General features: G+C 45.1%; 1 protein-coding gene across 2 annotated transcripts in view; it reads left to right on the top strand.

Annotated features, from left to right (window-relative positions):
• The first annotated feature begins 10,538 nt into the window (after positions 1-10,538).
• ADAMTS12 (ADAM metallopeptidase with thrombospondin type 1 motif 12) overlaps positions 10,539-16,859 on the top strand; it is a 298,247-nt gene continuing 291,926 nt past the window's right edge. For both annotated transcript variants that reach the window (XM_059416968.1, XM_059416969.1), the window contains exon 1: positions 10,539-10,946. In XM_059416968.1, the coding sequence (XP_059272951.1) occupies positions 10,820-10,946 (127 nt within the window). In that variant the 5' untranslated portion in view covers positions 10,539-10,819. The remainder of the gene's footprint in view (positions 10,947-16,859) is intronic.

The following is a 16,859-nucleotide window of genomic DNA, read 5'->3' as shown; positions in this document are numbered from 1 at the left end:
CCCATACCCACCCTGCCGCTCAGGACCGCTACAGGGGGCTCCCTCCTTCTCTTTCAAACCTTTGTCGGTTTCTCTGCAGCTTGGACGAGGTTTCTGTCCCTTGAAAGGAAAGAGAGAGATAGGAGAGTTCCGACTACCTTGCTCTGACCCCCTGGAGGTCTTTCAATGTCGACCTCGCTGCCTCGCGCATTCATCTCTCCACTGTTGTCAGCTCCCAGTGAGTTGTCAGCGGCGGCCACCCGAGTTATATTCGCACCCGCAAAGCCCGGGCTGCGGGCTCCCATGGAGCATGCGTAACCCGCGCGCGGACAAGAGGGGGCGCTTTCCGAGGTGCTGAACTTCGCCACGCCCTCCGCGGGGAAGGGGAAGAGGTGGGTAGCTGGCAGAGCCCACCAGCTGATTTCCCCTTTCCACTTCAAAGTTTCAGGAGATGTTGTAACCCTTTATTTTCCCATGTTGCTGGAGAAAGTCGGCTTTGATTTGCGATCCCTTTTTCTTTTTTATTCCAAACGTAAACAGGTATTAGATTTTTTTTTCTTTCTTCCTTACTCCCACTTTATCTTTGAAATGATCCCATTCGATGAAAGGCGTTTCTAAAACTTCACGCTGTTGCCCATTTCTATTTTTGAAAGCAATGAGTAACCTCTTTTCAAGCCCAAACCTTAAGTCCGATCGATGATGGGCTTTAACCGGATACACAAAAACACAAGCTCCACTTCTCCTTCTACTTGGTGCCTGTGGCTGTCAGGATTTTCAAAGCATCCTCCTATTAGCAAAACTCTGGGTTCAAGTGTTGCCCTCTGCCTTTGGTACATTCTTAGAACTGAGGCTAAGCAGAGACTGTATCATTGGTGAGCTGACTTCATAGACACTAGGTACCACCGGTCCAGCTCTCAGCCCAAAGCTCTTCCACAAATTGTTTATCCACATGACTCTCTTTACCTTGATAGATTGGAATAGAGGATTCCATAAGGCTATTTTTGGACTACCAGCCCCTTACTCTGACAACTGTTATGATCAGAACTCTTTAGCAGGTGTTTTTCAGACCAATGGGAGTAAATGCTAAGGAATCTTCTAAGTTACTTTGGACAAGGGGAACAGGTGTAAGCCATTTGAATTACTTCTCAGATTGCAGTTTGTTTAAATGCCAGTTCAACTGCTCTAGTGTAAATCGCACTTTTTAAGGGTGCATTTAAGAAATTTGAAATGTTTTCCTCACTGTCCCCCATAAAACTGATATTAAAAAAAAATAAATCTTAAGCGTGGCTCTCCTCTCTCCCGCAGAATCCACAACTTCACTTACAGTTCTCGAGAGGATGTGACTTTAAAGCAGAGGAGAAATTAAGCTACTAGTTTAAAAAGAAATGTGATACCCAAAACATATTAGGGGAAACCGAAACAGTCTGGCTGGATTCCAAAGCGAGAACCTAGTTCGAAGCCCAGAACACGCTTCACTACAGACTCTGGACTTCTCCACTTGTCCGCTAGAGGGCGTGAGGACTTTAGTGAAGGAATGAACTAAAACCAAACCCCCTTTCAAACAGTTCTAATCTAGAGAAGCTCAGCGATGTTGGGACTATTGCTCCCAATCCACAGGGTTCCTTTGGGGACACCTCTTATCTCTGTATTTTTTACTAGTCTCACCTTCGAGCTCACTTTTGACTTCATGTTTTACCAGTTCTTTCTCCATCAAATTTTTATCTCTCCTTTCTTTAAAAAAAAGTAAAAAAAGAAAAAAAATTTCAAGGTGCCGTTGAAAAGGAAGACTAGGGCATACCCTGACAGCCCTTTGCCTTGGTTTTTACGTCTGTTAATGGAAGGAATTATAGTTGCAAATATTTTGAGGCTTGGTACTAAGCAGGTGACTTCACAGTCAGGTAGACAACTTGCTTAAAAATATAAATTACAACTCTCCCCCCAGCCCCATGCTGACCCAGAGACTCTGATTTTCAGTGGATTTGAAAAGGGCCCAAGACTCCACATTTTAAAAGCCTTCATCCAGATGATACTAATTTTTTCCTAAGTTTGAGAACATCTGGACTTTTTTTTTTTTTTTTTTTCTGATTTTCCATGTAAAAAAAAAATTAAGCTCCCCAAACTTTATCACACACTAGGACTGGAAGTAAAGGAAGAGAAGGTGGTCTTGGCAAGTTTTCCTAAAATCACATTTTAGGGTCCAACCATGACATTTTCTTCACTGTGGGACTTGAGAGGGCAGGTGCTCTTGAGGTACACCAGGCCTTGGCTGGTCCCAAGTGCTACTCTCCAAGAATGTTGTCAGATGCTTCTGAGTCTAGAATGTTCTTCATTTTCAAATTGGCTCTCTGAAAATGAACCAGAGATCATGTTCAGGAATTTGTAGTATCACTTAACTAAGCCTTTGTTATGGAAGCAAAAATCCACTTTCAAATATGAAATGAAATTTTCCAATATGAACTAAAGATATTTTAGACCATTTACTTAAAAGCATGAGCCATGCTTTTCTCAAACATCATCTAAAAAATTGAAGGAGAGAAACATTAGTTGTGGTCAAATATCATTTAGGTATACAAGATCATAATCCAAATAATGGAAAATATAACAAACAGGTAAGTAAAAGTAGGGTGTGACTTTGGGGGAACCTGTTATCACCTGGATTGTTTGTTCTGGGTAGACTGTAGCAAAATGGAAGAACTTAAGCTCCATCTAAATGAGGAGACAGGAAATTACAGGGGTCAGGTTAGAGAGGAGATACAGAATCGTAATTCTGGGATTCTATAAAGCTAAGTGGATTTTCAGATAAAAACTATGATTTCAACATTCTTTTGGAATATGTGTAGTTACCCCTCACTGTGCATTACTTCTTTTCAGTCTGCAGATATCACAGATTTTTATTTTACCATAACTATGAATTGAGTTCCTAATATGCAAAGCAATGTGTTAGGTGTTTGGATAGACAACAAAAACAACAATAGCACAACATGAATGATAATAATAGAAACCATGACTACCTAACTACTCATACTCCACATTTATTTGGGCACTGTATTATTTTTCTAGGGTTGTTGTAACAAATAACAGCAAAACAGGTGATTTAAAATGACAGAAATATAGTATCTCAAAATCCTCAAGATTAGAAGTCAGAAATCAAGGTGTTGGCAGAGTGGGTTCCTTGGAGACTCTGAGAGAGAAAAATTCCATGCCTCTCTCCTAACTTCTGGTGGGTCTATGTTGATTCCTTGGTTTGAAACTACATCACTGTCATCTCTGTCTTTGTCTTTATTTTTTTTTAAAGATTTTATTTATTTATTTGACAGAGAGAGAGATCACAAGTAGGCAGAGAGGCAGGCAGAGAGAGAGGGGGATGCAGGCTCCCTGCCGAGCAGAGAGCCCTATCCGGGGGCTCCATCCCAGGACCCTGAGATCCTGACCTGAGCTGAACGCAGAGAGGCTTAATCCACTGAGCCACCCAAGCGCCCCTCTGTCTTTGTCTTTAAATGGGATTCTCCTTTCGGTGTATATCTTTGTGTCTCTGTTTTCTCTCTATAAGGATACTAGTCATTGAATTAGGGTCTACTCTAATCCATGTGACCTCATCCTAACGAATTATATCTGCAAAGAATGTACACTTACATTTCCAAACAAGGTCACATCCACAGGTACCAGGGACTAGGACTTGAGCACATCCTTTTAGGAGAAGCAATTGTACCCACTGCAGGTAACAATTGTGTGCACTATGCAAAGGGCTTTACCAGCATTTTCTCACCTAGTACTGAAAACCAGTGAGGCTGGTACGACTATCATCCCAGATCTGATTTCTAGCCTTTAATTCCCAGAGCTGCATATCCAACTGTTACTTGCTACTTCTACATGGTTGCTGATTTCCTTCAGATTTCTCAGTCTTCGTCAAAGGCATGACTATTCATCTAACTGTTTGAACCAAAAGCCCAAGAGTCATTCTTTTTCTCTCATCTCCCACAACGTCGTCCCTATTCTGTTGTTCAGAGGCCTGTCAATAAGTCTAGGGGCACCTGGGTGGCTCAATCAGTTAAGCATCTTCCTTAGGATCAGGTCATAATCCCTGGGTTCTGGAAGCATTGGGCTCCCTGCTCAGTGGGGAGCCTGCTTCTCCCTCTCCCACTCACTCCCCTTGTGCTCCTTCTCCCATCAAATAAATAAATAAAATCTTGAAAAAAAAAAAAAGTCCAGCCCGTACTCATGGAGAGGGGGATTATACAGGAATATAATTACTAGGAGGCAGACATCACTGGGATCATCTTGAAAGCTGACTACCACCGTAGGACAGTTATCACAACACCCAGCAGGAAACAGGACTTGAAGCCCCACTTACCTGAGTAGTTATCTCCAGAGCTATGCAGTACTGGGACAATAAAGACTGATGTTCAAGTCTAGTAAAGTGGAGGGGACTACGTAAACAGTCTAGGCTTTCAGTTCAGACCTCCAAAGAGGCACATCCTAAGGGTAAGTTCTACACTCTATTCTCAACATCCAGAAAATACCCAGTTTCTTCAAATACACAAAAAACATTCACCAAGATAGGCTACTTCATGGGACTAAATCAAGTTTCAACAAATTTTGAAGGACTAAAATCATACAGAACATGTGTATTTTGAGCACAGTGGACTTAAACTAGATTCAACAAAAGGATGATTACTGCAAGTCCTCAAATGTTTCAAATGAAGCCACACATTTTAAATAATCCTGATTAAGGAACTAAAATGTAAAATGTTATAAAATATAGACTATTTTGAGGTAAATCATATTAAAACATGGCATCAAATTTTGATATGCAATCAAAACAATGCTTAGAGGGAAATTTATAGCTACAAGTGTATCTTTTTAAAAAGAAAAGAGGTTACACGTCAATGATCTAAGCTTCCAACTCAAAATCCTAGAGGAAGACAAGACACTTGAATTCCAAAGAAGCAACATGGGAAGATGGAAGATAAGAGCAGAGTATGCGGACAGCCCCTGCTACACCAGGGATCAACCCTCTAGCTGCTGATTCAGAGAGAGCGGGTAGAGGAGGTCTCAAGAGAAGACCAGAGCAGCCCTAGGTGCGGTTACTCAGGGGGCTTTCAGCGTAAACACAAAGGACAATATTTATTTCTGGGGAAAAAGAGAGAAATGAATAGTCTAAATACTAAAACCAGAATCTGCTTCCTGACTCCAGGATGGTAGTTAGAAGGGGAAACCAACTCTTTAATGGAGAGGCGTGACCATGGGTCTCAAAGCACGTCCTTTCCAGAACATTCCCCACTCGGTCTTCCAGCCACCCACCCTTGGATCGAATATTTGTTTATCATTTTTATCTTTGAGGGAAATGTAGTAATAAATAAATATAGTCCTTGTACCTATAGTTTATACTCAAGGGGAAAATCAATCAATAGTAAGGAGTCGTGAGATTCATAAACTCGAGTTTCCCTGTGTGAAATTCTGCCTGCTCTCTAATTCGTCTGTTCTATGAGTCTTTCATAGACTTCTCTCTGCCTTACTTACTAGCCCCTGTATTCAATAAACATATCCTGTGTACCCCATCTTCTCACACTGGGTTTCAAGGACTCCAGCAGGATAGCCACACACACATCGGTCCTCTCACCTTCGGAAGAGGAATCAGGACATGTTCATCGGATCGCAGCCACTGCTTTACTGCAGGGAACGGTGGCTGGATGGATAGAGCCCTTTGCTCCTGGAGGCTGTTCAGGAGCCGGGGGTGGGGGTGGAGGGGGTAGATTTCCCAGGACAGCAAACAGTCAACTAACAGTGCGAGCCAGTGCTATCTGCCACACTCAGATGGACTGTGAAGCAACAGAACAGGCCTTCTTGTTGCCAAGGAGGCGATCCTGGGGGACGCCATGTGGAGAGTGTGGCCGCAGTAGAGAAAGGTGTTCGCAGAGGCATCTAGGTCTCGGCCAGCTGTCCCCTGGGCCCCATGAAAGGGTATCCGAGAGCAAAGAGCCCGGCTTTCTGTGCTCTGAAGATCAAAGGGCTGCAGATACCCATCTCATGGCAGTAGAGAGAAGCCATACCTCTGTCTGGCAGAGAGGACCGTCTATGCTGAAACTCTACCAAACCGTCCAGAGAAGCTTTATCTTAATCCAGGGTTAACTTCAAAGCCTGTTTGTCATGGTTTTCATCTGCATCTTTTCAAGTCACTTTATCCTGAGGAGAAACATATACTGTCCATTGAAATGAGATTGTTGGAGGACTTAGGGGCCTTGTTTCGTAAGTTTCAAGGAAATATCTTTTTTGTTTTGTTTTAGATTTCATTTGTTTATTTGACAGGGAGAGACACAGCGAGAGAGGGAACAAAGCAGGGGGAGAGGAAGAGGGAGAAGCAGGCTTCCCGCTGAGCAGGAAGCCCAATGCGGGCTCGATCCTAGGACCCTGGGATCATGACCTGAGCCAAAGGTAGACGCTTAACAACTGAGCCACCCAGGTGCCCTCAAGGCAATATCTTTAACAGGGATTAGTAGAAGGCATGCGTCTGCCTGATTAGGCTAGGTGCAGCTGACCAAGTTTTCGCTCCGTCAGTCTTCCATGGCCAGCAGATAAATCAGTGACAAGACAAATGAACAGGCCCACAGCAGTAGATCCCTACAGTGGAAAACTGTGCAGAAATAAAAAGAAGCAGAAGATTGGGACACAAAATGCCCAAATAAGGATACTGAGTGAAAGAAGGTAGAAAAAAGTCAGTTTATACCATATGAGTCCCTTTACGTGAAATTCAAGAAATGGCTAATGAATGTCCGTGCTGGCAGGGGAGTGGCTACCTGTGGTTGTGGGGTCATTCAAGGAGGGGCAGGAGGCGGGGACTTCCAAGGAGCAGGAGGAAGTTTCTGGTTTGACTCATGCACACTAGCACACACACACGTGCACATACACATATATATGTCGAAGCTTACCGTGTCCATAATTTCACAGGTGTGTCTGCGTATATGTGCAAACACAGAAAATTGTATACTTTAAACATATGCAGTTCACTGCATGTCAATTGTACTTCAGTAAGGCAAACAAGTGGGGGTACTATTGTGGTCTATCTTTATTGCCACCTGAACTAATCTCATTGACTTGTTTCCAAGTTTCTTGGGAGCAGAGCTGATCTGCTCTCAATGACCCCAGGAGGCTCACAGAAAGCAGCAATGAGTAGCAGGGGAGTCCCTCTGGGGCCAGGGCAGGAGCTCTCCTCTGATGAGAAGAATGCCAGCCCAGGCTACTCATAGGCTCTTTTTGAGCTCAGTAGGTTAAAAGAACATTAGAGGTGGGGTAAACTAGGATTGTGCACCTTCCTCGGTACTTTCATACCTTCCTGACACTGCTTTCCATGAGAGAATTTCTGATTGGTCAGATTCCAAGGACGTTGATGAGCAGCTGTATGTACTAGTGGGTAGAGTTATTGTTTCGTAACCAATCAAACTCAACCTTTCTTCTCCATTTTTTTTCTTCTTCTGGGCAACAGAGACGGTAAAGCCTGGACTTACCCCCTGTCCTTATTCTAGTCTGAGCGAGTGAATCAACCCTCCTTGAAACACTTTCCACTTGGTGTTCTCTTATTTCCTGTGATGATTTCTCTTTATTTCCCGGAACTCTAAATAGTGGAGCACTCCCAGTGTCTTAGCCTGTTTGGGCTGATATAAGAAAGATGTCAAAGACTGGGTGGCTTATAAACTGCAGAAATTCATTCCTCACGATTGTGAGGGCTGAGAAGCCCCAGATCAAGGCACTAGCAGAGTCAGTGCCTGGTGAGAGCCTGCTTCCTGGGTCACAGACGGCCGTCTGCTTGCGTATCCTCACACGGTAGAAAGAGCGAGGGAGCTCTCTGGGCTGTCTTTTATAAGGGCACGGACCCCATTCATGAGGCTTCCACTCCCATGACCTAATCACCTCTCAAAGATCCCGCCTTCCCATGCCATCACACTGGGGTTTAGGATTTCAACGTAGCAGTTTTGTGTGTGTGTAGGGGTAGGAGCAAGGGCAGACACAGCTATTTAGTCCATAGCACCCAGAGTACAAGCCTCGTGTCTTTTTTCTTCCCCGCTACGTTCACACAGTAGGTGTTTTCCTTCCATTTCAAGGCTGTTAATATCATCCAAATACCCACGCTGACTTCTAAGCGCATAACCCCAATCCGAACCTCTTCTGAATTCCAGTCTTATACATCCAACGGCCTATTGACATTTCCTTTCAGATCTCTAAGAGACATCTCAACATGTCTCTAAGTGAACTTTTGATTTTCCCCACCCCCACCGTTTCTAGTCCACCTTCCATCTTTCCCATCTCAATTATGGGCAACTCAAAACCTTGAAATCCATCTCGAGTTCTTTTTTCTCACACATCCAGTTAATTAGAAAGTCTTGTTGTTTTGCCTTCAAAACATGCCCAGTGTCTGTCCAACTTCCTCCATGTCTTTTGCTACCACCTGATGTTATCCATCATTGTCTCATCCCTGAGTCAGTCGCGTGGCTTCTTAACCGCTCTTTGTGCTCCTCCTTTTCCCTCTACAGCAGCCCAAGGCATCTTGTCAATCCTAACTCAATTCTTGGCACTCCTGTACTCAAAATCCCCACCCCCACCCTCACCCACCCGATGGTTTCTTAATGTGCTCAAGGTAAAAATCCAAAGTCTTCTTTGTGGTCTCTAAGGGCCTTCATGATCTTCCCTTTCCCTGTCCGTCACCACTCTGTTTGTTCACACACTACAGTCCCAACAAACACTTGGCTTCCCCCTGAGCTCTCTGAGCATACTCCTACTTATTCCCAATTGACGGTCTTTCCTATTACTATCTCTTTGGCCTGGAATGTTCTTCTTCCGGATACCTATTTCATTCATATTCTTGGTGCCTTCCTTAAAATCTTTTTGGTGGAGGCCATTCTTGACCCTCTTATATAAAACAGGAACCCTCCCCTGTTGATCACTTCCAGTCCTTAGCCTGTTTATTGTCTCCACTGCTCTTACCACTGTCTTACATATTATACATTTACTTGTTTATTCTCTTTCCCCCTGGCTCAAGCCATGGCATATGCAAACACAAGGAAAGAGTCTCTGATTATTTTATTTGTTGCTATATCCCCGATGCCTGGACACAGAAGGCAGTCAATAAATACTTGCTGAATGATTACATGAAGTATTCTCTTTTTGCTAGGGCAGTAGCGCTCAAGGTTTCCCTAATCTATTCCATCCCTGATTTCCTCCTCTCCTTGGGAACAACGGACACACGATTCTTTAACAGAGACTTAATGTTTAAGGCACAACGACAGAGAGGGACTGGTGCCCACATGGTTCAGGAATAACCCAGGACCAATGTGACAATGACAGTATCTGCAGCTGCTGGCATGACTGCTCAGAGACTGCCATGCCCGGGCACTCAGTGGGCTACTAACTTCTCATTATTAGGCATCTCCAATTTCCAAATCCATAGGCTCTCCACCAAGTGTTAAATTATGCCTTAAGTAAGGCATATGTGTGTTTGATTCTGCTTAGTGGCTTGGCTAATGCTTTTCCTTCTTCTGAACCTCATTACTTCATCCCAGGTTCCCATTTCAGAGTAGACTCTTTCAGTGTTTCCCCATCTATCAACCCAGGATAATAATAGTACCCTTGGATCACTGCTTTACTGGGGCTGCCCAGGCCTGCCCAGGGTTGAACGAGTGGCCTTCCTGCATGTCTCATTGGCTAGAAGGCCTGGAGGACCAGTATGGGGCCAAATTCTTCCTGAATGGAGTAAGGAAGCCTGTTTGAACCCAGGGATGTGAAATCTTGGCTGGATTATCCAGTCGATTCTCAGGATGCTTGGCAAAGCTCCCTGGTTTGCAGCGTAATCTCAGTAATGGAAAGCTCCAGCCCCGTGGTTGCCCCCTCCGCGAGCAGCCTGGGCAGGCGAATTGGAGAAATACCTTCGCATGTTCTTGGGCTTACTTCCTCCACTGTCTTGGTTTGCTTGTGGGCGAGTGGGGTGGGCTAGGAAAGGTGGGGTAATAGAAGTAGAAAGGCACCAGGGGGACCTGCAGACCCACAGTGGCTCATAATCATCTGGTCTCAGCACCTCTTGGTGGCCACGAAGAAACTTGTTCAGGGTTGAACCAGAAGACTAGCTCAGGCCTTTTCCCTCTGCAGAACTTGGCCGAGAGAAACTGCCCATTTCTTTTTAAAATGCAAAAATCCTATCTCGCCTTGGAAGAGAGTCCGGGAGAAGACTGAGGGGTCTCCATAGAGAGGTGTTAGGAAAAGTTCGGAACTGGGTGGAGAAAGGCAGCCAAGGGGGCAGCACTGAGCCGGGGCGTGGAGGAGTGGGGTTCCCCCGTGCCCCACCTCTGCGCTCAGCACTTTCGGCCTGTATTTTGGCCAGGGAGGGCTGGCCTGGGGGCCTCTCTTTCCGCAGTCCCGCCCAGGGTGGCTCTCCCGGGTCTCCCCTATTTGGCCGGCTCGGCAGGGCTCTGGGCGGGGCTGGAGGAGCGTGGGGGTGGGAGGCCGGAGGAAGATGCGCGGAGCTGGCTGCGAGGCCGAGGCCGGGCGGCGCGGAAGGCAGAGGGGTGGGGATCTTGGGTGGGCTGCCCCCTCCCGCTCTGACCCATTCCACACCCCGCGGAAAGCAGGCGCTGCCAGTTGAATCATTCCCCTTTCAGGAGGGAAGGGGGATAAAGGTAACTAACCCCTTTCTGCGTAAGAAAGCAAAGGGAGATCCCGGGCAGCTTTGCAGCCGCTCTGTCCCACTCCTGGACCATGCACCTCTGCAGCGTTCTGCTCGGCCACAGGCGAGGACTTGATTTCTTGAGCTGAGAGCTAAACTTTGTTGACTTTTCTTCTCCCCAACAACTGAATCATGCCATGTGCCCAGAGGAGCTGGCTTGCAAACCTCTCCGTTGTAGCCTACCTCCTTAACTTTGGGGTCCTTTGCTATGGGAGCCAAGCTCAGCCAGGCCCAGTGCAGTTCCCGGACAGAAGGCAAGGTTAGTGGCTTTTCTTTATTTCCTTTAAAAACCGTGGTGGGGAGACGCGTGAAAAGTTGGTTGCTCCCCCTCCCCCACTGGCTGAACTCTGCAAAACCGTTTGGCTGAGTCGTAAGAAAATCTGGGCTGGGAGCTCAGTACCATAGGTTGTCTCAGAATTCAGTGTTGAAAGTGATGATTCCTTAATTCTTACCGAAAGGCTGCGAATCCCGTCTCTTACACACTAATGCTGAGGCAGAAAAGACCCAAGTGGTAACTGGTAACACCCCCCTCCCCTTTTGTCTCCTCTTTGAATGCTGCACTGTTTCAATCTCTATTTTTCAAGTTCTGAACACAGAAAATGATTTTTTTTTTTTTTAGTTCCAACTGGCCACTGGGGGTGTTTCTAGTTAGTTTCAGCTCTGGACAGGGGAGGGGAAATGTGATTCCGGCCTCCTGCTGAGTGAGTTTGGCTGTCTTTTGGTTTCCTGGAAAGATTTAGGGCTGTGTTTTAAAAATAACAGTTCTTTTGGGGGGAAATTGACCACTGTAGGGGCTCACCTTTCCCTGCGGGGCCTTCTGATGGCAGCTGGCTGCATCTCCTTGTGAATGTCCTGAAGCATACAGTGCCGTTGGAAACGCTGGATGCGGTGTGAGGACAACTTGCCCTTTAAACCTAACACCTGGAGCAGAGGGTACTGCTGCCTCTGCTTTTTTATTGGACTTGGGAGGGTCAGAGACACTCCGGTGTTTTGTGGGGAGTTCCATGTGCTTCCGGGAGAAGACAGAGCTGCAGCAATGGCCCACGTGGCTGGAGAAAGTTGCATGCGCCAAGACTGCTGTGGCACTCTGCCTGTGTCAGCTCAGCAACCACTGCCCACAGCTTTCTGGGGTGCAGGGGCCATTGTTACTGTCTCTGTTTTAAAGCTGGGGAAGCATGATGAGTTCATGGGCCCAGTTCATGGCGGAGTGAGGTTTTGAACCCAGGTAGCCTGGCTCCGGAGGCTGGCCTCTTAGCAATAATAAGGTAGGGACAACACACACACACACACACACACAGACATACAGACACACAAATGCACAGACACACCCACACACCCACAGCACTGCTTTAGCAGACATGAAGTCCAGTGTTTTGCTGACTGTGCTCAAGCCTTGAGAAGCTTGCCTAGCATTCTGACCCTCTTAATCCTCAAGACCACTTGGGTGGCAGAGATCACGAGCCTGTCTTTGTTGAGGCTTTCTACACAGGGTTCTGCCTACGTTGCAAAGTTCCAACACAGCTGAGAGCTCATCTACTGTGATTTCAAGAGCCATCAGGAGCAAGTCCCTTTTGCTTTCCTTGGAAGCTGGAGCCGAGCACTGGGGTTAGATGTCAGCCAGCCAGCACTTGCTTGTGTAAACGTTCCAGATACCATCTCCCACCCCCAAGTTTAAAATAGCAGTGTTTGTTTTTCTTTGAAAAACAGCCCCTTTGTGAAAAATCTCTCTTCTGGCAGCACAGACAGAGCCTGTGAGCACTTCCCAGGGCATTTAGAGATGACCTGGTTCAAAGACATACATTCTCGTGGATTGGTTGCTTTTCAGGTCTCCTTGCTCCACATCTTTGTAAGCGAATTCAGCTTAGTGTGGAGCAGACGCCCCTGGGCCTTGCTCTCTCCTTTCTGGAAGGTGAGAGATGGTTCTTTTGCTTGGTCACCGCTGGGGTTACGTGCTGAAATTATTTGATATTGACAAAGAGCTCTACAGTGCTCCGAGTTTATCAGCGATGCCCAGCTATTTAGGTTTTAAAAAGAATTTTCATTCCTAAAAGTCTTTTCCCCACAATATTTGTTCTTAATAAACTTACCAATGGACTTACAAGTAATCCATCTTTGGTCCAACAGAGAAATTTCTGAGCAGGCTTCATTTAGAACCGAGTGGAGAGAGAGAACAACTGAGAGAGAGACAGAGAGATGGAGAGAAGGGACGAGAAAATTCTAGGGCTTCTTGGGACTAAGATGACCTGAATTTTGCCCCAAATGGCCAACCCCTCATTTCACAAAGAACCAATGTCACTAGATTTCCATTTCTACTCTGACATTTTTGAATTGCGCCCAAATGCTGCATGTTTAAACTCGCCAAAGACTTCAGATATCATCTCTGCCAGCCTTATTTTTCCGGAGGTGGAGTGAGGGGCCTGGGAGGTGAGTCTTTTAGTCAGCGTGAATTCGCGGACACCTAGGAAGTGCTACTTCAGCCCAGGGGTGGAGGGGAGTGCACAGGGTCCCATGGTTGGAAACATTCTGATCCTACATAATCCTTACATTCTTTCTAGTTCTATGGGGCAGAAGGCAGAGGCAGGCTTTTAGCCCTGGGAAGAACACAGAGGTACATTCAATCTTTTCTTGGACCAGGAAAGGCAGATTTGACACTCTGGCCAGTATTCTTGCTACAGCGCTTGCCTGTGATACCAAAACATGCAGGGACTTCCCCAAGCTTTCCTGGTTCCCAATCAAGTATCAGAACAGTGGGAAGCTTCAGTCTTGTGCACAACATACTGCCTTTCTGCGACAGCCATGATAGCCCCTTGGGTTCCTTATTCCTTCTACTGCCTGCAAGTCGCCGGCTGTTTCTATGATCTCGGTGCTCCCAGCAACTCGGGAATCAACAGTGCCGGCATTTCGTCCCAGGGTAGAGATGTGCTTTCGGCTGCTCAGGTTTCTGCAAGAACAGAAGGAGTGTTTCCAGACAGAAGTTTCGAGTGTGCTTCAAGACAAATGGTCTAATCATGTATTTCTGCTACTGGGGGGAAAAAAAAAGGATGGAAATGATCTCATTTATTTTCTTTATGTAAGGAGACACTTCACAGTTTTGGTATTTTATTTGCGTCTGTTATCCTAAGCAATGATGGTCTGGAGGTTAGTGGTCGTAGGGTTGGTGAGCCAATCCGAAATCCTGGGGCCTGTGGTACAACGTGGGGGACCAATACGATCCTCCACATCCCGACACTTGTAGTTTTCTACCATAAAAATGTATTTGAAAAGTTGCAACATCCCACTTGGAGGAGAATTCTGAAAATGAACTTCTGACTCTTAGAGAATTTCATTGCCCTTTTTAGTGAAGAGTCTTAGAAATTTACTGCTCTCTAAGAGAGAAATACACCATATCAAGAGTTAAATATAGATTTAACCTAAACTATAAAATCTGGCAGGTAAAATATTCTCTCAGCTCTCTTCCTTTCTTCCTAAGCAGAGGGTAAAAGATCACCTGGTGTTGTGAATTTTCAAAAGCACTTGTGCTGGGGCGCCTGGGTTGCTCAGTGGTTTAGAGCCTCTGCCTTCGGCTCGGGTCATGGTCTCAGGGTCCTGGGATCGAGCCCCGCATCGGGTTCTCTGCTCAGCTGGGAGTCTGTTTCCCCCTACTCTCTCTCTCTGCTTGCCTCTCTGCCTGCTTGTGATCTCTGTCAAATAAATAAATAAAATCTTTAAAAAAAAAAAAAAAGCACTTGTGCCAACAGGCTTCACTCAAAGTTTCTCATGAGGTATCATCAATGTTTATGACTGAGGGTTTGGAGGCTAATTTTAAAGAAGGCAAATCAAGGTATTCAGGGCTGATAATGTATTTCTATAAAGGGGCAGACTGTGATGGGATTACAGTGTGCCTCAGTTCCCCCCACCCACAGCCTTGCTGACGTGCCATCTTGATGTCTGGTTCTCAGCAGTAGACCCTTGAGAAGCCGCAAGGGCAGCCATTAGAAGGGTCGGCTCTGGGGTCAGATCACCCCAGAATGAATCCTCACCCCTCTTTTTATCAGGGTGGGAATGAAGGCTAAGCTGAGGGACACGGTTAATAATATCTGTCCCAGAGAACAGTACGGATTAGACAAGACCGGGTTAGTATACCAGTATAAATGGTTAGTATAAATGGTAGTATAATGGATAAATCGTATAGTATAAATGGTTAGTATAAATGGTAACGATTATTTCCTGATTTGTGCTTTCTCCATTCCTGTCCCTTCTGAGCTCAGCTTTCTGTTGGCCAAGGTTGTAGTTACCTCATCTTCCAAACTCAATATGCACTGAGAGGAAGCCAAGGTGAGCGTGGGCTTCTCCCCTGCCTCTGCTTGGAGGTTGTATCTTTATGGTGCAGTGATCCCTGATGGCCAAGTTTCTGTCATAGCCACCGAGTGCTCTTGGTCAAGCACTGTTCAACCTCTATTACATTTATAAATACACGGGATTCTCACAGCCACCCTGGGAGGCAGAAACTCGTATTGTGACGCCTTTGTATAGATAAGGCAACAGCAGGTGGGCTACCAACATAAATCAGACTCCTGTGGCCTCCTATTTCTGTCCACACCTATAGGCTGACATGGCTTGCTGCTTCGTTTGCAATCAAATTAAGAGGCAATACTAGTCTTAACCTCTTACTACTCTACCTGCTAAACAGGCCATTGTTATCTCTCTTTATTGCCGAGCAAAAGCCTCTTAAAGAAGTTAAGCCACCCTCTTCTTGTCAGATTATCTCCCTAGGGCAGTGATGTAGCTTCTGATCTGTTACACTCTGCCAAGTGCAGCTGCTTCTGTATGTGAAGGGCAGTGGCTAGGAAGATCGTTTTGAAATAGAAAGCATGAGATTTCAGTATAAGGGATGCTGCCTATTGGCTCTGGGGCCTTTCTTAGGCTCAGTGTCTTTATCTATGAAATGGGAATTCCCTGATCTGTGGCACAGGTTGTGATGACCGAGTGAGAAGGGACTGATGGTCCCTGGCTCCTCGCAAGTGCTCGTTAAATGGTGACAGTGGTTGTTATCGTCGTGTTATTGTAGAGCCAACTTATGCTGGTTCTCTTCCAAACCCATTAGATGAAAAGCAACTGGGTCAAGAGGTCTAAATTTGTTTGCTTTTTTGTTCTTTGAGGAGTAGGTGCTGGGGCTTAGGCAAGCTTTAGCTTTCATTTTATACTTTCAAAAATTGTGTTTAATTCTTTGAGATACAACTACAGAGACAGGCCCTGTAAGGCACAGACGAGCGTTCCCTGAGAGCATCTGGGCAGGGACCACGCACAGCTGGGCCCACTGCAAGGTGATGGCTGTCCACTTGAATAAGGCTTTTCTGCCCGTAACTTCCCATCCACTGCTCACCCTGAAGAAGCCAGAGACATCACTGTGAGTAGTAGAATAAAAGAGTAACCTGAGAAGAATACCAGGGAAGCCAATTGTATCCACCCTGTTCTGACCCATCCTCTCCTTTCCTCTCCTGAGCTTGGAACTTGGTAGGATACTAAATATCCTAAAGATACTAAATACACTAATATAATATACTGAATATACTATATATAAGTATAGTATATTATACTAATATAATATACTAAATATATCAGATACTAAATATATACAGATACTAAATATATGTAGTATATTTAGTCAGATACTAAATATATACAGTCAGATACTAAATATCTGACATATATAGTCAGATACTATAGTATATATATGTATATGCATATATGTGTGTATATGCATATATATACATATACATATATGCATATATACATATATGTGCATATATATGCATATGCATATATGTGCATATACACACATACATATATATGTATATATATGTATATATACATACATATGTATCTACGTCCATAGATACATATATAGTCAGATACAGTAGGCAGTATGGAGACCGAGTCCATTTGACTCCGAGTTCATGGCAAGTTAGTGTCACTGATTCAGGCAAAACCCTTTTCTTTTATTTTTTTCTCTGCACTTTTGTCTCTACACCCATTCCTCCTCATGGAAAATCATTTTAATGGGTTCCATATGTATTTTTCATTTACATATGTTCTGGCTGACTTTGTATTATTGTTTTGGTGTGCTTGTATTTTCCATTGATGTCAGTGGCTCTGTATTAACTTGTTTTGTTTCTTCTTTTACACTCAACAT

The sequence above is a fragment of the Mustela nigripes genome, chromosome 12 (genome assembly GCF_022355385.1).
Source record: "Mustela nigripes isolate SB6536 chromosome 12, MUSNIG.SB6536, whole genome shotgun sequence".
NCBI classification, from domain to species: domain Eukaryota; kingdom Metazoa; phylum Chordata; class Mammalia; order Carnivora; family Mustelidae; genus Mustela; species Mustela nigripes.
The sequence above is the reverse complement of the archived record's forward strand: the minus strand, read 5'-3'. Positions and strand labels throughout refer to the sequence as shown.